The sequence below is a fragment of the Elephas maximus genome, chromosome 14, assembly GCF_024166365.1.
Source record: "Elephas maximus indicus isolate mEleMax1 chromosome 14, mEleMax1 primary haplotype, whole genome shotgun sequence".
Classification (NCBI taxonomy): Eukaryota; Metazoa; Chordata; class Mammalia; order Proboscidea; family Elephantidae; genus Elephas; species Elephas maximus.
The window spans coordinates 33254375-33276217 of NC_064832.1; the positions used below are offsets into that span (position 1 = coordinate 33254375).

The 21843-nt window shown below is 43.2% G+C and overlaps 1 protein-coding gene across 12 annotated transcripts in view; it reads left to right on the forward strand.

Annotated features, from left to right (window-relative positions):
* Positions 1–21843, forward strand: part of RUBCNL (rubicon like autophagy enhancer) — a 162932-nt gene that overhangs the window by 20821 nt on the left and 120268 nt on the right. For 10 of the 12 annotated variants that reach the window (XR_007513175.1, XR_007513174.1, XR_007513176.1 and 7 more), the window contains exons 2-3: positions 20039–20643; positions 21632–21732. Coding sequence is in view for 9 of the 12 variants with exons in the window: in XM_049853343.1 (XP_049709300.1) it covers positions 20151–20643; positions 21632–21732 (594 nt within the window). In the remaining 3 variants the exon portion in view is untranslated. Of the gene's footprint in view, positions 1–20038; positions 20689–21631; positions 21733–21843 lie in introns of all 12 variants that reach the window. The other 2 variants (XM_049853350.1, XM_049853346.1) reach the window with 2 other exon arrangements.

Below are 21843 nucleotides of genomic sequence, written 5' to 3' on the forward strand. Positions count from 1 at the left end.
GTGAGTTGTTTGGATATGTCTACGAAGGCTCCATAACTGTGCCCCTTACGTGGTGTGTTATGTATGTGAACATACATGCAGCACACACAAACATGTATATATATATGCCTATAGGTACACCCGTACGTACACGTAGATTTACTCCCATGTGTCTTCCTATACACATATATTCATTCATATCTACTTACGTAGCCACACACATAAGTTTTGGTTGTTTTTACTGTTGTTGCAAAATTGTATATGTGATAGCATTTACTATAATTGTCCCTTTTTTCTTGTGTACTTCTTAGTGTCTTTATTTACCTTGGTCAAGTTGTGCTGTTTTCGCTCATATTTGGGATTGCCTTTTCTGTCACCAAAAGTAACAAGTGTCTACTATCTAGAAAATGATTTCCCCTCCTTCTCCCTCCCATCCCTGGTAACCATCAAAGAACTTTGTTTTCTGTGTGTATATCTATTCTTGACTTTTTGTAATAGCGGGACTATGCAATATTTGTCTTTTTGTGATTGATTTATTTCACTCAGCATAATGTGCTCCAGACTCATCATCCATGTTGTAAGATGTTCTGCAGACTCCTCATCATTCTTGATAGTTGCATAGTATTCCATCGTAGGTATGTACTATGATTTGATACATATATATGTAACAGTCCCTGGAGAAGGACATCATGCTTGGCAAAGTAGAGGACCAGCAAAAAAGAAGAAGACCCTCAGTGAGATGGATTGACACAGTGCCTGCAACAATGGGCTCAAGTGTAGCAATGACTGTGAGGATGGCACAGGACTAGGGAGCATTTCGTTTTGTTGTACATAGGGTCACTATGAATTGGAACTGACTTGATGGCACCTAACAGCAACAACAACATCACAATTTGTTTATCCATTCATCTGTTGGTGGGCACTTAGGTTGTTTGCATCTTTTTCTGTTGCGAATAATACTGCAATGAACATAGGTATGTGTGTGATGCTGTGAATTACTTAAAATGGCCCTTCTAGCCGTAGCTTCTGTGACTGCCACAGGATGATGAAAATAAGGTACATGGAAACCTAACTAGTGGATTGTCAGTTTTGTCATCCCACTAGGCTTAAAATGAGCCGTCCCAGAGGTGAGAAGAGATGATTTCACCACCACTAAGAGAGAAGAGCCAGGAGTGAAGTGTGTCCTTTGGACCTTTGGACCTGGGATCCCTGCACTGAGAAACTCCTGGAATCAGGAGAACGAGAGGGAGAGAGAGCTGTAACACCAAAGACTTTGAGAAGTGGTGGCAGAGAAATGGTGGCAGCAGAAGCAGGAGATGGTACAGTGGGCTTCCTGGCCTATGGAGTGAGAAAGCTGAGCACCTTCATGCAGGAGGCTTGCTGGAGGAGTAGGGTGCCTCTGGGCACTTGGTGGAGCTAGGTTTGCCTAGAGCTGAGTGCCTCCGGGCCAAGGCTTACTGGTGGAGTGAGGTGCCTCTGGGCACTTATTGGCAGAGCTATAAACAGCTTTGTAACACTTGCTGGAGCAAGGCAGAGGCCTAGGGGCTGAGGGCCAAAGAAAGACTCACCTGTGGCATGGCTGAGAAGTTGTTGTCCTGATCAAGGAATTGTATCTTGATCGTTCCTGAATCTGAACTGTAACATGTTACTTCCCTAATAAATCAGCTGTGAGTATGGTCTCTGAGTTCTGTGTGGCCGTTGCAACAAATTATTGAACCCAACAGATGAGTAGAGAATGCTATGGGAGGAATGGTTGGTGTTAGAATTGGTAAAGATGGTGGAGAGAGAGGCATGTCTGACCTCCACCTCATAGGAATCAGCCTTGGGCTGATCTTGATTCTCCTTCCCCCTCATGGAGTTAGAGGACATTGGACCCCCCACCTCAACACACACATCATTTTTACAGTGTACATATGTCTATTTGTGTCATTGCTCTTATATCTCTAGGATATATGCCCAGGAATGGGATTACTGGATCATAAGGTATTTGTTATTTCTAGCTTTTTGAGGAAGCACCACGCTGTTTTCCACAGTGGTTGTACCATTTTACAATGCTACCAGCAATGTAGAAGAGTTTCAGTACCCGCCCCCAATCAGCTTTTGTTGTTTTCTGTTTTTTTGATCATTGCCATTTTTGTAGGGGTGAGATGGTATCTCATTGTAGTTTTGATTTATGTCTTTCTAATGGCTAATGATCGCCAGGGTCTTTCCATGTATTTGTGGGCTGCCTGAATGACTTCTTTGGTGAAGTGTCTGTTCATATCCTTTGCCCGTTTTTTGATTGGATCCCATTCTTCTTTTTGACTTGCCATTCATTCGTTTTGTTGAAGAAACAGGGCCATAAGTTCTAGAGGATTTCCTGCATTTGGACTTCTTTATTGCAACCCATAGTGCCATGTTCCTTGGTCCATTATCTTTTGTAAACTGGTCATTGAAGCTAGAGGCTTCATCAGCCTTAGGTTGGACTTTTTAAGCAAGAATACTTCATAAGTGGTGCCCCACTTCAGGAGACAAATTATATTTGGGTTCTGCTTTGTGATGTTAAGTTTGGGGATTCAAGTGTTGTCAGTTTGGTCCATAATTATAAAGTTCTCCATTAGCCTTTCATCCTGTGGTCTTACCAGTGATTGAGGATCATGGCCTAGATCTGGCGTTAAGTGTTTTGAGCAGAGGAATTGAATGATTTGCTGCTCTGTTGATGAAAGAGCATGGAAGGTGTTGGGGGACAAGGAGAGCATGAGGGGGCTCTCGCACTAATCCAGGCAAGACACCCAGGTGAAATGGTGGGACTCTGGATATATTGTAAAGAGAGATCCAGCAAGGTTTGCTAATTGCATTAGAGATATGAGAAAGAGCATGCACTCAAAATCAAGGGTGATGTTGGTCTGGTTAACTGGAAGATGGTATTGCTATTCATTGTGATGGGGAAAGCTGTGAGAGGACTGGGCTCTGCAGGAAAGATTAGGACTTTGGTTTTGGGTCCATTAACTTTGACCTGCCTTTTAGATACTCAAGTACAGATGCTGAGTAAGAAGTTGATCAGCGGAGTCTGGTGTTCACGGAAGATAAATATTTGAGCTCTTCAATGTTGTTGTTGGGTGCCATCGTCTAGTTGATTCCAACTCATAGCGACCGAATGTGACAGAGTGGAACTTTTCCATATGGTTCCCTAGTTGTAATCTTTATGGAAGCAGATCACCAGGTCTTTCTCCTGTGGAGCTGTTAGGTGCGTTCAAACCACCAACCCTTTGGTTAGCAGCCAAATACGGAGGTGTAGAAATAGTATTTAATTTAAAGTTATGGGTCTGGATGACATCACCAGGAAGTGAGTACAGAGACAGAAAGTCTAAGGAGGGAGCCCAGAGGCACTCCAACATTGAATGCCAGGATCTAAGAACTGACCAAGGAGATGAAAAGGAGTAGTGAGCAAGGTAGGAAGAGGATCAGGAGTGTAGTGTCCTAGAAGTCAAAGGAAGAAAGTGCTTCAAGGAAGAAGGAATGGTTAAGTGCCACTGTCTGTATGAGCCCAGAGGATGGGCCTTGTTCAGAGCACTGGAAGATCTTGGCTCCCTCTTGACATGCTGGCCAATAAATAACATTGTTATGGATAGAATTGTATCCCCCCAAACATGTTGCAATCCTAACTCTTGTACCTGTAAATAAGGTTGCTATGAGTTGGAATTGACTTGATGGCAATGAGTTTTTTTGGTACCTGTAAATGTGATCCTGTTTGTAATGTTAATGAGGTCATGCAGGAGAAAGGTGAGTCCTAAACCTAATCCCTTCTGAGTGATGTCTTATAAAAAGAGGAAATAGACACGGAGAGAGGTGCACACATAGGGTGAAGATAGTCAGGTGTGAAGATCCCTCCACAAGTTATGGAATGCCAAAACACCTGGGGCTGCAGACATGGCCCTTCCCCTAGAGCTAATGCACTGATATGGACTCCTAGGCTTCAGAACTGTGAGACAATAAATCCTTCTTTAAAGCTACCCACTTGTGTATTTTTGTTATGGCAACCATAGCAAACTAAGACAGATAAGCTTTGCCAGAGGTATCCATCCAGACTGTAACAGGGCAAAATATTTTACTTTGCTAACTTCAGCCCCTTGAAATTTGGAGAAGAAAAAAGGGAAAATCTTCATCACTTTCATTCAAAATCATTAATTGTATGGTGAACAAATGTGGTTATTGTATTAGAGAAAGTCTATGCATTTAGGCAAATACAGCTTCTAAATCTCGATTATCCAATTTTAAGAGCAGGCCTGGGGGTGGGAGGATGCTTTTCAAGAATCTTGTAGGCATGCATAGGAGTATTTTGGAAAAAAAAAAAAAGTTCTATATTTTTTATTATGAAAAAAAATGGAGCAGAAATTTACTCCTTTGTAATATAAACAGAAATTAAAGCTCTTTAAATCTTGTCTGGTGGGACACAGCTTTTTTTTTTTTTTTTTCAGTTTTTAACAAATTTTTTATTTTAAAATAAGTATCGATTCACAGGCAATTGTAAAGATAGTACAGAGGGGTGCTGTGAACCCTTTATCCTGTTTCTCCAATGGTTACTTCTTATGTAAGCATAATGCAATAGCAAAACCAGGATATTGACATTGGTAAGATGTGGTGAATACCAGTTTATCCCATGTGTATATCCCTGTAACGAAGTCCACCAACCAGATACAGAACTAGTCCATCATCACAGAGATCTGTCTTGTGCTGCCCCTTTGTGGTCATATCTACCTTCATCCATCCCAACTACCACCCCTAACTCCTGGCAACCACTGGGCAGTTCTCCATCTCTGTAATTTTGTCATTTGAAGAGTGTTATATAAATGGAATCATACAGTATGTGACCTGTTGAGATTGGCTTTCTTCAGTCGGCATAATTCCTTTAAGGTCTATCTACATTGTTGCACGTATCAATCCTTTGTTTCTTTTTATTGCTGAATAGTATTCTGTAGTATGGTTACGTCAGTTTGTTTAACCCTTCACCTATTGTAGGACATTTTGTTTCCAATTTTTGGCTATTGTAAATGAAGTTGGTGGGAACAGTCATGCACAGATCCCTGTGTGAACCTCAGTTTTTATTTCTGTCTTATAAATGCCCAACAATGTGATTGCTGGGCCATGCGGTAAGTGTGTTTTTAAAACACTGAGAAATCCTGTCCTACAGAGAGAAGCTCAGTGAGAAAGGCAATCAAATGCCTGCACATGGGACCCCATCAGGCCTGTCTACCGCATGGTGCTTCTTCAGATAACCTCTGTTTATCGGGTTCAAAGCCTGGGCCTCCTTCCACACCACTGACTTTCTTCTGAGTATGTGTGTGATGGTGGAAGTGTCAATTTGATGGTTGAGGTTATGTGCCAACTTGGCTGGACCAAGTTTGGCCCACTGGTTTGGCAGTCGTGTGATGTTGTGATCACTTCCATGATGAGATGTGATATAATGTGATCACCTCCATGATAGGATCTGCTGTGAGTAGCCAATCAGTTGAAACGGAATTTCCTTGCGAGTGTGGCTTGCATTGAATATAAGTGGACATTTTGGCAAGGCTTGTGGGCTTTTGCTCGCTCTGGATCCTTGGGACTTGAGCTAGCGGTTTACCTGTGGTCTTGCCTGCCAATCTTGGGATTCATCGATCTTTGCAACCTGTGGGTAAGAGCACTGTTCTCTGACCTGCCAGTCTTGGATGTGCTAGCCCCTGCGGCCATGTGAATCAGGAGAAGCCTCTATCTTGACCCACGGACTTTTGACATTCTAGCCTCTACAACTGCATGAGCTATATTCTTGATAGAAATCTCTCTATATATTTGTATACTTTACTAGTTTTGCTTCTCTGGAGAACCCAGCCTAAGACAACCCTATTTTTAGTTTGTTTATGTAGCCTGTGTTGTCTTTCCTGCTGACCTCCTCCTCATCCTTTGATCATACTTGAGTTAAGTGTAGTTTATTTCTTTTCCAGGTGACAGGCAGAAGCAAATACAAACCTGAAAACACATTCCTGTTGCTTGCATCTCGGTATAATTCAGCTCTTTGTTCTCTCAGCTTTAGTATTCACTTGTACTTAAAAACCTAAAAGCCCATTGCCGTTCAGTCGATTCTGACTCACAGTGACCCTATAGGACAGAGTAGAACTGCCCCATAGGGTTTCCAAGGCTGCAATTTTTATGGAAGCAGAGTGATGCATCCTACTCCCAAGGAGCGGCTAATGGGTTTGAACTTTCTACATTTTGATGTTGGTATTTTTATCTACATTTTAAAGATAAAAAGTGGAGGCTTAGAGAAAACCAGTTACTGGCTCAAGGTCACACTACTTCATTATGCTTTGATTTTGGAGTTGAAAAAATTATTACATTTAGATGCGGTTTGGATAAGGCATACCAAAAAAACAAAAAACCAAATCTGTTGCCATTGAGTCAATTCCAACTCATAGCGACCTTATAGGACAGAGTAGGGTATAATCTTTATGGAAACAGATGCCACATCTTTCTCCCCTGGAGTAGCTGGTGGGTTCAAACTGCTGACCTTTTGGTTAGCAACTGAGTGCTTAACCACTGTACCACCAGGGCTTCTTGAATGAGGCATTCTGGGTGATAAAAAGAAAGTCAAGGAGAGCTGTGAAACTTGGGTCTTTGTAGAAAGTTCTAGATTTTTAAAGAAATTTGAATCTATGGTCCCCTTCATTTTTCGTAGAAATATTCATTACTGTTTTAAAGTTTTACTGTTCTGCCTCCCCTCTTTGCAACCCCCTAAATATTTCAGGCACTTTAGAACTGGAAAAGTTTACTTTGAATCCTGGATCTACTACCACCCAGCTGTGTAGGTCTGGGCAAGCCATTGATTTGTTCCCCGTCTGTCCACTGGGGCAGCAGCACAGGGTGGTGGAAGGGTAAGAAAGAGTGCCTCTACACCCCTCACTGTAGGGGAGAATAGGTGCCCAGTTACTGGTTGTCATTGTGCTGATGATGTTGGCTAACTCTTTACCAGCCCTTGATTCTTCTCTTCCTATCTCAGATTGTTCATTTGTGGCACTTTCCCTCCTCCTACTCTCTCTCTCCTCCACACCTATTTTAGGCACATTTTTTCCAGTGGTCCCTTTATCTACTCTTTACGTCTCTTTTTAACTTTTAACTTTTCTCCTCTACTTTCAGTGCCTTTGTTCACGGGATGCCTGGTAGCCTATGTTCTTTTCATTCCTGTGGCTGGCAGAAGTCCAGCTCCCTCTAGTCTTCTAGACCTAGTCTTCTCCCTATTTCATTTCTTTTAAGCAGCTTTATTGAGATTTAATCCATGTACCTTACAGTTTGCCCATTTCAAGTGTGCATACCATTTGGTGGTTTTTAGTGTATTCATAGACATGTGCAACCATTACTGCAGTCAATTTTAGGATGTTTTCGTTCATCATTTCAAAAAAAGACCCTTTAGCTATCACCCCTTTGCCCCCCAATCCCTCCGCAGCCTAAGAAACCACTAATCTACCTTCTGTCTCTATAGATTGGACTTTTCTGGACATTTGATATAAATGGGGTCATATAATATTTGTCCTTTTGCATCTGGCTTCTTTCACTCAGGTAATGATTTCAGGGTTCACCCATGTTGTAGAATATATCAGTACTTCATTCCTTTTTATGGCTGAGTAATATTCCATTGTTTGCATATGTTGTTGTTGTTAGGTGGTATAGAGTGGGTTCTGACTCATAGTGACCCTGTGTACGACAGAATGAAACACTTCATGGTCCTGTGCCATCCTCACAATTGTTATGCTTGAGCCCATTGTTGCAGCCACTGGGTCAATCCATCTTATTGAGGGTCTTCCTCTTTTTCACTGACCCTCTACTTTACTAAGCATGATGTCCTTTTCGGGAACTGGTCTGTCCTGATACCATGTCCAAAGTACCTGAAAGGAAGTCTTGCCATCCTTGCTTCTAAGGAGCATCCTGGCTGTACTTTTCACAAGATAGATTTGTTTGTTCTTCTGGCACTCCGTGGTGTATTCAGTATTCTTTGCCAACACCGTAATTCAAAAGCATCAATTCTTCTTCGGTCTCCCTTATTCATTGCCCAGCTTTCACGTGCATATGAGGCAATTGAAATACCATGGCTTGGGTCAGGTACACCCTACTTCTCAAAGTGACATCTTTTCTTTTTAACACTTTAAAGAGGCCTTTTGCATCAGATTTGCCTAATGCAATACATTGTTTGATTTCTTGACTGCTGCTTCCGTGGGCGTTGATTGTGGATCCAAGTAAAATGAAATCCTTGACAACTTCAATATTTTCTCCATTTATCACGATGTTGCTTATTGGTCTAGTTGTGAGGATTTTTGTTTTCTTTATGTTGAGGTGCAATCCATACTGAAGGCTGTAGTCTTTGATCTTCATTTCAATAAAGATCGTGTGCATATACCAATTTTATTTGTCCGCTTATCAGCTGATGGACATTTGGGTTGTTTCAACCTTATGGCTATTGTTAATGGTGCTGCTGTTACCTTTCTTTTACAAGTTTTGTGTGTGCATATGTTTTTATTTCTCTTGAGTATATACCTAGGACTGAAATTTCTGGGTCATATGGTAAGGTCAGATCCCTGGTGGTGTAGTGGTTAAGAGCTATGTCTGCTAACCAAAAGACTGGCAATTGAGTCCACCAAGTGGTCCTTGGAAACCCTATGGGGCAGCTCTACTCTGTTCTGTAGGGTTGCTATGAGTTGGAATCGACTTGATGGCAACAGGTTTGGTTTGGTTTGGTTTTTGCATGGTAAGGGCAGTGGTTCGAATCTACCAGCAGCTCTGGGGGAGAAAGATGTTGCAGTCTGCTTCCACAGAGATTTATAGCCTCGGATACCCTATGAGGTCACTATTAGTTGGAATCCACTTGACAGCAGTGAGTTTGGTTTGGTTTATGGCAACTGTGTTTAACTGCTTGAGGAACTGCCAGACTGTCTTCCAAAGTGGCTCTGCATTTCATTTTTTCACATGTGAAAATGTAGCCATCCTTCAAATGTAGGTACACTTACTTGGGTAAAAAGAAGACATTACATTTTTGTATTAACATTTTTTTCTAAGTCTTACTCAGTTATCTAAGTTATCATATATATTCACATATATATGCATATAATGGGTATATATATATAATGTATAAGGTTTTAAGTAGAACATTTCTAAAGCAGTGGTGTCCAAAGTGGAGGGGTATGCCTTTAGGGTACAAGATGATTCGTTGGGAAGCAAGAATATAGTGCTACTTTATGTATTGAGTCCCTTGGTAGTGCAAATAGTTAACGTGCTCAACTGCTAACTGAAAGCTTAGAGGTTGGAGTCTACGTGTAGGCACCTTGGAAGAAAGGCCTGGCAGTCTACTTCTGAAAAATCAGCTATTGAAAACTCTATGGAGCACAGTTCTACTCTGACACACACGAGGCCACCACAACTGTTTTTTTTTCCTTTGATTTATAATTACCTAGTGTATTAGAATAGCTGTATATGCATAACCAAAAAACCAAACCCACTGCTGTCTAGTCAATTCCAACTCGTGGCGACCCCACGTGTTAGAGAGCAGAACTTCTCCGTAGGGTTTTCCTGGCTATAATCTTCAAAGAGGCAGGTCATCAGGCCTTTCTTCTGCGGTAGCACTGGGTGAGTTTGAACTGCCAGCCTTCAGAGCCAACCACAGACCATTCACACCACTTGGGGACCTTGTAGATACACATGGTTTATAAATAAATGTCCACATATTGGAGATGCATATGTGTAGTTTTTTTGTTTTTAAACAAATATGAAGGAGTAGTAATACAATTCTGGGGACAACCCTTCCAGGGACACAGAATCAGATGTAGTGGTGTGGTTCTTAATCCTATGTTTTATGACAAATCTGATGGAAAAAGTCTTTAAATTACTTCACTAATGACATTGAAAATAATCCTGCCAGTTTCAGCCCATGTAGAACGGGGGAATATGAGTGGAAAGAGATTTGGATCAGGTGTCAGGTTTTTCTTTTTGTCCTTGTTCTGCTAAGTACTAATGGGGAAACTCTGGGCAAGTCCCTTAACACGCTACATTTCAGTTTTCAAACTGTCATCGTCACACCTGGAATACTGCAAGAAGCATTACGCAGAATGAGAATAGCAGGCCTGACACACGCAGTGACCATAGCAAGTTTGTCATTTATGTGTCTTGGGCAAGCCCCCAGCTTTTAGGTGAAACAACCAGTGTTCCCCAATCTTTGCCTTTGCTGGGTCTTCCCCTTCTCAGCCCCACCCCTGCTGTTTCTCTTATTTTGTTCTTCCTCCACGTTCTTCTGACAGCTGACTTTCAAAATGAAGAGTCATTGCTGGAGACTAAATCCATCAGAGAGGAGCCCATGTGTTGCCACCGGTCACCATTGCAATATGGCCCTACTTCCTTCCTGGTGCTTTTATTATTAGAACATAGCGTTCGGTACGGGCTGTGGTTGAGGTGCAACCCTACAAAAATCACCGTTCGCTCTAATTCCTAGCCACTGTGGCGGAAGCTGCAGAGTCATGTTATTAGGTGTCTTAATGGCTTCTCTTTGGTGTATGATAATTTTAGACATTGTTGACATCTGTGGGGATGTGAATCTTTGAGTAAAGTCAAAGCAAAAAGGGAAGTAGATCTGGAGAGAGATGGTAAGAGGCTCAGGGGGACTGTGCTAACTAAGCAGCTCACATGCTGTGCAGCAAGAGACCTAGTCTTCCCCCAAGTAAGCTGGCCTTTGTGGTTGGCTCTGGAGAAATAACCCTTGGAGTAATTGGGGTGCCTTGGTCTGGGACTTGGAGGCCATACCTGAGGTTTTGCGCTGGCAAGTAGGGCCTGGCCGGACCAGAAAAGACTTGCCTGGGAGGCTGATATCAGCTATCCTTAGCCTATCATTCAGGACTGGCCAATAAAAGCCTGGAACACTAAGGCTCAGAGAGCTTCCTGGTTGGCGAAGGGACCCTCCCAAGACACAGCAGCTCCACATTGGGAACCTTTCTAGACCTCGCCCATTCATTCTTCCTTATCCTGACTTATATCTTTTTACTATAATAAAACTGGGAGTTGTAAGTATCATATCTTCTGTGAGTTCTGTGAGTTATCCCATCAAATTAACAAACCCAAGGATGGTATCCTCCAAACTTGTCAGGTCTGACCTAGCCCCAGGTGACTGGGGACACAGAGAGAGTCCCGTGTGGGCCGCTGGTGTCAGATATGATGGAGAAGTAGGAGAGCAGGGATATGATTGATCCCTGCCTTCTGCGAATCAGCTTTTTGCCGATCCTCATCTGTCAAACTAGCATCGTACATGCCGTGGTTAATGATGTATTCCTTCCCTGTCCACTTGCATTTGTTTATTGCTGGGCACGCTTAGTGTGATGCCATAAAGTTCATAAATGTAAATCATAGCTTTCACCTTCAGCTCTTATCACTTGTGGTTTCTGTTCTCTCATATCTTTTATTTTAAGGAAGTAGTTAGCAGATGCTTTAGGTTGCGATCTCTCATTTCTTCTTTGCGATGGCATACCTTCTTGACCTTCTTTTATGGGCAGCAGAAATAACCAACATAAGCATACTTAGGGGAGCCCTGGGGGTGCAGTGGTTAAGAGCTTGGCTGCTAACCAAAAGTTCAGCAGTTCAAATCCACCAGCTGCTCCTTGGAAACCCTATGGAACAGCTCTACTGTGTCCTGTAGGGTCATTGTGAGTTGGAATGGACTCAACGGCAATGGGTTAAGCATATTTAGGTACTATGTGTTAGTTTGTTCATTCATTCCTTCATTCATACATTCAAAGAATATGTATCGAGCACCTACTATATGCTACCATTTTAGGTTCTGGGGCCAGAGCAGTGTCCAGAATAAACATATTTGCTTTCATAAGTTTATATTCTAGTGGGTGTTTAAACACTGAGATTAAATAAAATGGGGTTAAGGACCAAGGAGATAAATAGAGCTGGGAATGAGGATAAGAAATGTTAGGAGGGGGGACAGTTGCCATTTTTGATAGGGAGACCAAGAAGGGGCCCCCTGAAATGGCTTCAGTCAGATTGGACTCACTTGGGGGTGCAAATGGTTAACACACTCAACTGCTAACTGAAAGGTTGGAGGTTTGAGTCTACCCAGAAGTGCCTCAGAAGGAAGGCCTGGTAAAAATCAACCACTGAAAACCCTATGCAGGATGATTTTACTCTGGAACATGGGGTTGTCATGAGTCAGAATCCAGGTGACAAAAAAACTCAGCCAGCTTACAGATCCAGTTGGTGGGCAGTGTCAGGGCAGAGAAAATCCTATTTTACTGTCAGCTCTGACCTGCTTGTGCCTTTTCATGAAATAACTTTAAGACTGTCAGGACTTTGAGGAACCAGAACTGCTCAACTGCCATCAAGGTGCCAGCTGCTCGTGGTCTGAGACTTTTGTGAGGTCACCATAGAGGTCACGATGGCTCCTGCCCACCTGAGGCAGCCTCCCCTGTGCAGAGGCTGCGGCTTTGCAGGCGATGTCGTGGCCCTAGTGATGAGGTCGTTCCTGGTGTGGCACTGGCTCTGACAGGCAGAGTCCTGTCCAGAATGACCCGGCTGGGTCTCAGCAGCAGTGAGGGGCAGGCAGGCCCTGGAGTCTCTGCTTCGTCTCTGGTCTCTGCTGCTGTGTGTAGTGACTAGTAATCTGGCCTGTGCATAGCCCTTGGTCCCAGTGTGAAGGTCTCATTGGGAATAATGGTAAGCATGGGGATTTGATATCTCTTCCTTTAAAATGGTTTTTTGGGATTGATTTTACCTTTGTACACCACAACCCAAGGGTCTCTGATTCAAAGGACCCATTTATTGTGTAGGGAATATGTTGAGAAGATGCCAAACATCGATTGACCTGTATTGCCTTCTGCCTGTCAGTACCTGAGGGAGCCCTGGTGGCACAGTGGTTAAGAGCTTGGCTGCTAACCGAAAGGTCAGCATTTTAAATCCAGCAGCTGCTACTTGGAAACCCTACGGGGCAGTTCTACTCAGTCCTACAGGGTTGCTGTGAGTCGGAATCGAATCAACGGCAGCACGTTTGGTTTTTTGGGGGTCGGTACCTGATGTGTGTGAATGTATGTGTTTATTCCCTATCCCCCTCCACCAGATTGTATACTACTGGAGGGCAGAAAGCCTACTGTAGTCACCACTGTCATCCCAGTGCTGCTAAAACAGAAACATTGCCTAGCTTGTAGTAGATGCTCAATGAATGAATGAATGAATGTATATAGTAGTTAAGTGCTTTTTTTTTTTTTTGCTGCTAACTAAAAGGTCAGCAGTTCTAATGCACCAGCCGCTTCTTGGAAGCTCTGTGGGGCAGTTCTACTCTGTCCGGCAGTTCTACTCTGTCCTATAGGGTCACTATGAGTCGGAATCGACTCAATGGGAATGGGTTTATACATTAAAAAAAAAAAGTATATATATATATATATTTAAAGAACAGGAATTTATTTTCTCGGTTCTGGAGGCTAGAAGTCCAAATCAGAGTCTCAGTTGTTTCAGTTCCTTCCATGGGCTTCTCTTCCACTCTCTGGTGTCTGCTGGCATTCCTTGGTATCTGTCTTCCCCTGTGCGTCTCTGTCGTCTATTCTGCTCTTTTCATAACTCAGAGGTGATGAGGTTTAGGACCCACCCTACTCTGGTGTGACCTCGTTAGCATAATGGGAGAAAAACCCTGTTTCCAAATAGGATCACCTCCATAGGTACAAGTACCAGGAATTCCACGTATATATTTTTTTTTTTTGCGGGGGTGGGGGGGATACAATTCAATCTCTAACAGACATGTTTGCTTTTAGAATAGGAGGGTACAAAATTAAAGGCAGCAAGCCTTAGGTATAGATTATGTTTCACTGGATTTTTTTTTTTAAGTTGAACTTTAGATGACGGTTTACAGAACAAACTAGCTTCTTGTTGAACAGTTAGTATGTATACTGCTTTATGACATTGGTTAACAACCCCACGACATGTCGACATTCTCCCTTCTCGACCTTGGGTTCTCTACTACCAGCTCTCCTGTCCCCTCCTACCTTCTAGTTCTTGCCCTGGGCTGGTTAAATGGATATTTTTTTAATAGAATAATGAACAGACTACAAGCAATATGGCAATAAGCAGCATGCCCAGGGACTGTATGTTGCATCTCCTGCTTTAACCTGCTCCCCTAAAGAGGCAGAAATGAAGGTGGTGACCTGCTTTCACAAGGGCCTGGGCCTTACTTGTTTCACATCCTCGCTCTGTCCTGTGTGTCCTTCTGCTTCTCAGAGAAACTCATGCTCCTTAATGAGTGTCCACCCTGGGTTTCCAACCTCTCTCTGCCACTATGCAGCTGTGACCTTGAACATGGCATTAACTCTCCATGGGCCTATTGTAGCTCTAAAATCTCCTGATTTTATATCCTGGACAAGCCAGCATCTGCTGGTTATTTGTGTGAAGCAACACCTTTCTAGAAGGAAGTGGAGCAATTGCTTACTTCTGAAGATTGCCTTTTTACAAGGAAGTCTGTTTTTGCTCAACGCAGTTCGGTCAGTTCTGTATCTGGGAGGCTCATAAATAACATCATTCTCTTGGAAGTGTTGACTTTAATCCATGTATAAAAAAACATAGTGATCATATTAGTTACCATTTGTTCGAGGCTGTGTATTTTTCATATGGTTTTATATGCCATGATCATCTCCCTCACGCAAAAAAGATACATGATGTGTCAAAAATTAAGAGTAAAACATGAGTCACTTCTATAGCTTCATCCTGTTGGAAATAATGAGGTTATCATGAGCTGTGGACTCAGAACCGAGAATGGAACTAGCAAGAGAAAAGTCAACAGAAAACGACACAAAGGTGTTCACTGATGTATTTTTTATAATAGTGAACTGAACGTTTCCATCAGTGGGGGTCTGGCTAAGTAAGTGATGGTCCATTTATACTCTAGAAGGTGGTAAGACAGTTCAGAAGAATGACATATATTCTCAAGACAAACTGTTGGGAGAAAAAAAGGTAGGTTATAGGATATGTCCAGTATGACCCTATGTTGTTGAGTCAGGATCAACTCGATGGCAGTGGGTTTGGTTTTTCTGTGTCTAAAGAAGAAAACAAAAAATATGTTTTAATCTGACGTATGTATCTTAATTCATAGAAAAGGGTCTAGAGGGAAAAATATTGGTTACAGTGTTTCTGGGAATAAAGTAGCGTTGGTGGGGCTTAGCGAGTAAGAGCATGTCACGTTTTACTCTGTGTTTTTGGCATTTTGTGGAAATACACTCATGGTTTCCTATTATAATTGTTAGAGAGGAAAAGATGTATGACAAGAGAGATTGGGGGCTGAGGTGGGATTTGGGGTCAGGAAAAGGAGATGAAGCCCTTTGGGGTAGTTCTGGCAGTTCCCTTGGCTGTATCCTGCGACACTTTGTGAGTGGTGGCTTGGGGCTTGTACAGTATTTTCAGGATGCATTTATGTATTTAAAAAAAAAATCAGAAACTTCATCTTGACCCTGCTTAGAACTTTTTTTATTTGAACTAGATTTAAGATGAAACGAGCATTGAAAATCAAGTAGAAATTAAGCAAATGACATAATTCGCTGTATAATAGCTCTCTGGATGAACAGCTTGGAAGGAGATTTTCAAGACAGGAAGTTGAACTAGACTATTGGGAAGCCAGAGTAACTTAAAGGTTTATTCCGGTAGGTTCCTGTTTACGACACAGTAAAACCCTTCAGTCCTTCCCGTTCATCTCTGTGTATAGGATTAAAACTCAAGCGAACCAACAACGTAGTGGGTTTTGTTTTTTTTTTTTCCCTTTATATGCTAATCCAAGGAAGTGAGTAAATTCAAATGGTGGTTCTAATAAAAACAGAATGTAGTTTAGGAAAATCTGTCCCAACCTAGGTCACTTACCAGCAGCCAGGGGTTAAATAACACACGCCGGGTTGATCTCGAGCATCGCAGGGGTCATTTCATCACGTCAAGTCATCGACAGAGAACAAGTGTGGAGGAAACGTCACCGAGAAGATGTGGCCTAGGGCCCCCAAATTAAGAAAACCCAAGGGCATGTAGTCCAGTTTTCATACGTACCTTCTTTTGGCCTATTTGGGTGAGAAGAGTGTCCTGTCTTTAGGAAACATGGATTCACTTCTATCACTGCGTGAATGATTCTGCTCAGTAATAGAACAGTTGCATCTACCACAGAAGCCTTTCCTCTGGCTCTGACGTTATTTTGACTTTATTGAATTTATTCTCCATCCCATAAACATTTATTGAGCCCCTATTGTGTCCCTGGGTGGTGCAAATGGTTAATGCCTTTGTCTGCTAGCCAGAAGGCTAAGGGTTCGCGTTTACCCAGCGGTGCCTCGGAAGAAAGGCCTGGTGATCTGCTTCTGAAAAAGCAGCCTCTGAAAACCCTATGGAGCACAATTCTGCTGTGACACACATGGGGTCGCCCTGAGTCAGAGTCCACACCACGGCAACTGGTTTTTATATACGACACTTCCAGGCCTGGGGGATGTGACCTGTGAGAGAACACTCAAGACCCTTGCTTACCTGAAGGGTTTTATCCTGTTTTAAAAAGGAAGCAACCAGAATAAACCTTTAAGTTACTTTGGCTTCTGTGGTGCGATTAATTGCGTTTGTGTGTGGTCTTTCTAGCCATGGTCTTTAAACTCACATCCAGGTGACTGTGTGATAGGGTAATTGTGGGCTGTTGAGGGAATTGGTCAGTTTTGCCTTAAAAGAGAGCCAATTCCAGAGCAGAGAGGAAGATCCCACCACTACCAAGGAAGAACAGCCAGGAGGCGGCCCTGGGAGGCTGCTGGGACCAGGAGACAGAGACAGCATGAGGTGTAACCCTGAAGACGGTGAGAAGGAGTGGCCGGGGAGACCTGGCAGCAGGAGACGGCATGGTGGGCTTCCCGGCCTACAGAGAGAGAAAGCTGAGCGCCTTTGGGGAGAGGCCTAGAGCCAGGGAGACGTGTGCCTGCAAGCACAGCTGGGGAGAAGCTATCCTAATGAAAGGGCTGTATCCTGAGTGTTCTTGAGCCTGACTTGTAACTGTTACTTCCGGTATAAACCTCATAATTGTGAGTATGGTCTGTGAGTTCTGGGTGGCCACTACAATGGATCATTGAACCCAGTAGAGAGCGCTGTGGGAGGGACGGTTAGTGTCAGAATTAGTGAAGATGGCAGAGAGAGGAGGCTTGTCTGGCCTCCACCTCATGGGAGTCAGCTTTGTGCTGTTGATCTTGGTTTTCCTTTCCTCTTGTAGGGTTGGAGGAGGTCAGACACTACCCCCGCCCCACACACCCCGTGCCATTTTTACAGCTTCCTGATAGTCTAGTTCGACTTTCTTTCTTCATAGTTGGGGCAGAGTGACAGTAAGGAGCTAAAAAACCCAGGAAGCAAAAACTACTGTGATGAAAATTAAACAGGGTGATGTGATGAGGAGTGTCTGAGGAATGACGCTTAAGAGAGTGTAGTGTGAGAGAGGTGGTAAGGAAAGACGTCTGAGGAAGCAGCTCATACACCGAGGTCTGCACATCAGGAAGGAATCAGATGTGTGATAATTTGGGGAAAGAGCATTCCAGGCAGAGGGAACTAGAACAGTCCCCCAAGAGTGGGAAAGAGCTTAGTGGCTCAAGAGCTTGCTGTTGGTTGTTGGAAGGAGAAGCGTTCGAGGGTTGTTTAGGGGCAGGATGGAGTCGGCTTTAAGGACAAAGTAAGGAGTTTGAATTTCATTCAGGACTTATGGGAAGCCATTGCGGGGGTCTCTTTAGGGGAATAGCATTTTTAGAAGATCCCCTGGACACCTCTTGATTGTAGGTGGGTGAGAGCAAACGTGGGGAGACCCATTGGGAAGCCACGGCAGGATGTCCAGGTGGGAGAAGATGGTGACTTAGACTAGGGTGATGACTCTAGACAGAAACTTGCTGCTGGATTAAAGGTGACGATTCAGGGAAAGACAGGATTTAGGGAAAGACTCCTAGGTTTTTGGCTTGAGTGACTGAGAGGTATATTTCCTGAGATGGGGAAAACCAGTAAAGGAGCAGGTTTGGGGGACATCAGTATCTGTTCTGGATAGATCAGGTTTAGGATGCCCACTAAACTAAAAAACCCAGTGCCGTCGAGTCGATTCACATGTGTTAAATGGGCAGTAAGATATGTCAGCCTGGAGTTCAGCAAAGAGGTCAGGAATGGAGATACATGTGTGGGAGTTGTCTACATACAAACCCCTTGTGGTAGAGTCGATTCAGACTCATGCCACCCTATGTGTTACAGAGTAGAACTGCTCCATAGGGTTTTGTTGGCTGTCATATTTACAGAAGCAGATCACCAGGCCTTTCTTCTGTGGTGCCACTGGGTGGGTTTGAACTGCCAACTTTTCGGTTAGCAAGCCATTTGCACCACTTTAACCCGTAGTGGTGGTATTGAAAGCCATGGAACCGATTCCGCCATCTTGAACTCACCACCCTTTGTTAAGCTAAACTTGTCTCAACAGACCACCTCTGTGTCTAGACCTGCCCCTTGCTGGACTTGGCTTTGTCATTGAGGTGGTTTTTAGCTTTGCAGGGCAAAGGACAGGGAGAAGAGTAAAAAGAAACATTTGCTGGGCCTGTCATTACGGTTACAGGAGTGATTCTCATTTGTGTAGCTGTCTACATTTTTTACCCTCTTGGCTTTAAAAGGCAGAAATTTATTTTCTCACAGTTCTGGCTAAAAGTCCAAATCAGGGTAGTGATTGTGTTGATTCCTTCCTTGCCAGAAGCCCTGGGGGTTCCTTGGTTCCTTGTCTTGTAGACAGGTTTAGGTTTAGTTTTTTCTATATCCACCAGTGGCTCCATGGGAGACAAGACAGGCAATCTGCTTCCATGAGGATTGCAGCCCAGGAACCCCTATGGGGCAGTTCTCCTGTGTCATGTGGGGTCTTTATGAGTTGGAGTCGACTTGATGGCACGCCATCACCACACCGACATAGTCACCACAGGAATTCAAAGTCTGCTTTTGGTCTGTTTATCTATAACGAAGTTACTGCTGTGAACGAATTTCAGTGCATCATCTTGCTAATTGTTTTCTGTGTGTCCTTTTGCAACTGGATTCTTTGACTCAGCGTAATTTTTCTGAGATCCATGTTGTTGCATACGTAGTGAAATAACTACTTTTTCTTGTTGAGTAGTAGTCCATTTTATGGCTGTGCCATATTTCGTCTGTCTCATAGCACTCTGCGTTTTAATCATCACCTCACTTAACTAAAGCTACAAACTGAGCTAAAAAGTGGGTGAACCATGTTAAAGTTTACCTAATTATTTAAGAATTATTTATAGCACATAGCTATTTATAATAACTGCTGTTTATAATAAATATTAAATAAAAATTTTAATAAATATGGCAAATGCTTGATGTTTAATATTTAATGTAAATTAAATACTTAGTATTTAAATGTTCAAGTGACAAATATTAAAGTAAATATTTAACATGAAGCTATATATTTTTTGATGAAGCAAAGTGCTGCTGACAATCCCTAATGTTTTACATGTCATTTGTCTACTTCGTTGAAGTACAAAAAAATTTGAATAAGAAAATATGAAACTGTGTCTTTACTTCCAGCTAGTATTCCCCTTTTGGGTTTGACAATTTAATTGGAATAATTTTGATGTGTGAATGTTTTACCTTTTCCTGTGATTTACCAGTCTTATATTTTTTGGCTTCTTCAATTGTTTGTATTCTTCGAAAAACCTTTTCTATACACATTAGTTAAGAGCTCAGCTGCTAACCAAAACCCTGACAGCTTGAATCCACCAGCCACAACTTGGAAACCCTATGGGGCAGTTCTACTGTGTCCTGTAGAGTCACTATAGAGTCGCTACGAGTTGGGTTGGCAATGGGGTTTTTTATACCAATGTCAGTCCTCCTGTGTTTGCTGCCAGTTTTATGGTGTTTTGTTTGTTCGGGCTTGTAAACCTAATTGGAGTTTATTGTGTTCTGTGAGGTGAAGTACAGACTTTTTTTTTTGCCTCCTCGAAATAATTTGGAGTTTAAAATATGATGGAACCCTTCCTTCTCTTGAATGGTGCTTTGTTCATTGCAGGTAAGCTCTCCAGATCTCCAGCTGGCCATGTGGTGACTTCAAGGCGCCAGCAGCCACCAGAGAAGGTCTCCTCTCTTTTGAATGGGGTCACACCAGCCCCGAGCCTGGAAAGATGGAGTTGCAGTCTACCGGGGGGCAGGAGTCGCCTGTGGACCCCTGGGAAGTGATCAGCGATGACTCTGTCGACGTGGATGGTTCGCCCTCCCTCTCGGACTCTGACCACCCGCCTTGCCCGACAGACGTCAGGTTCACCAGGCACAAAGCCACCTGGATTAACCCCCAGGGTGTGCAGCCACAGTTGCAAGATTTGTGCCCCCTGGTGGCAACAGTGGGGAAGAGCGGGAGACACTTTGTGGCTGACACCACCTCTCCCTCGGGCCCTTCCCCGGCATCCCTCGGGGACTCCCAGACAGAGACACCATTGTTGGAGGATCCTCCGCAGCACTCCCTGGACAGTTGCTCTGCCTGTGGCTCCCGTGAAAAGACTAGAGACTTGTCTTTGAGCTCAACGGAAGAGCGGGCTCTGCTCCCGGGAAGCTCTCTTCCGGGGTCTCCGTTCACCAGCTCAAAGATTTTGGCCACTTCCCCATGTCCTGAGGCAGATGGTGCGTTCATCACGCCTTCCCACCCAACAGCTTCCACTGATGAACGTAACTTTAGTCCACGACTTCCCTCATTGCTGTCTGTTCACACACTGGCTTTGCCTTACCGTCTTCACCATGAGAACAAAGTGTCCGTTTTGAGTTTCCAAAATGCGTTTCCATTTTGACTAGAAGCCAGTGCATTAGCTCATTTAATGGTCAAACGGTGAAATCAAGTGTTTTTGTTTTTTTTTCCTCCTTAGACTGTAGGGAAATGCTACCTTTTTTGCTCAACCTAAACCCATTGCCATGGAGTTGAATACAACTCGCAGTGACCCCATGTGTGTCAGAGTAGAACTGTGCTCCACTGGGTTTGTAATGGCTGATTTTTCAGAAGTAGAGTGCCAGGGCTTTCTTCTGAGGTACCTCTGGGTGGGCTCGAACCTCCAGTCTTTGAGTTAGCAGCTGAGTGCGTTAACTGTTTGTATTGCCCGGGAGCTACTTAGCTTAAAGTAGATAACCAAAGCTGAGACTTACCTTTGGGCGGGCGTATTAAATTGCCTGCAAAGGAGAGCTTCAGAAGTTTTCTCAGTTCAGTGTGGTTGGTGGAAGATATTTCCAGAAGATCAGTCAGAGGAGAGCTCTGTTACACACTAGCATTTCCATAGGAATCGACTCAATGGCAATGGGTTTTTTTTCTTCTCTGTCTACCTTCTTTGCCTCCTTAGTTTCCTTCACTCCAATTGTTCTCCATCCCTTCTCTGACGATACCTCACAAATTGCTCCAGTAGCCTTTTTAGAAATGATCATCACTGAGGCAATATCTGCGTGGGGTAGTTGTCTGAACACCTATCGCCAGAGTGGTCTTTCTTCTGTTACCTTGCATTGTTCTACAACTGTGATAAGTTTTTCCTTCTTTTTTTTTTCCTTTCGGTATTTAGATGCTGTTCTTTAGAATTTTTTTTTTTCTCCTCCTCGATAACCTTTGAACTTTCTTTTCTCCATTTTTAAGAACTTGCTGTATTGGCAGGTGCTGATCAAGTCAACAGAAGAGCCATTTCTTTGAATTCCTTCTTACCAGAGGCATTTGTGTTCCCTGTGGATGTAGAAAAGGTGAACGTTATCTTCATATTTTGTTTAACCAAAGAGATTCTTAATCCTTTAGATAGTATTGTTCTGATTTAAATCTAGAAAGTTCCCCTTAAGGAGGCATGCAACCAGGTT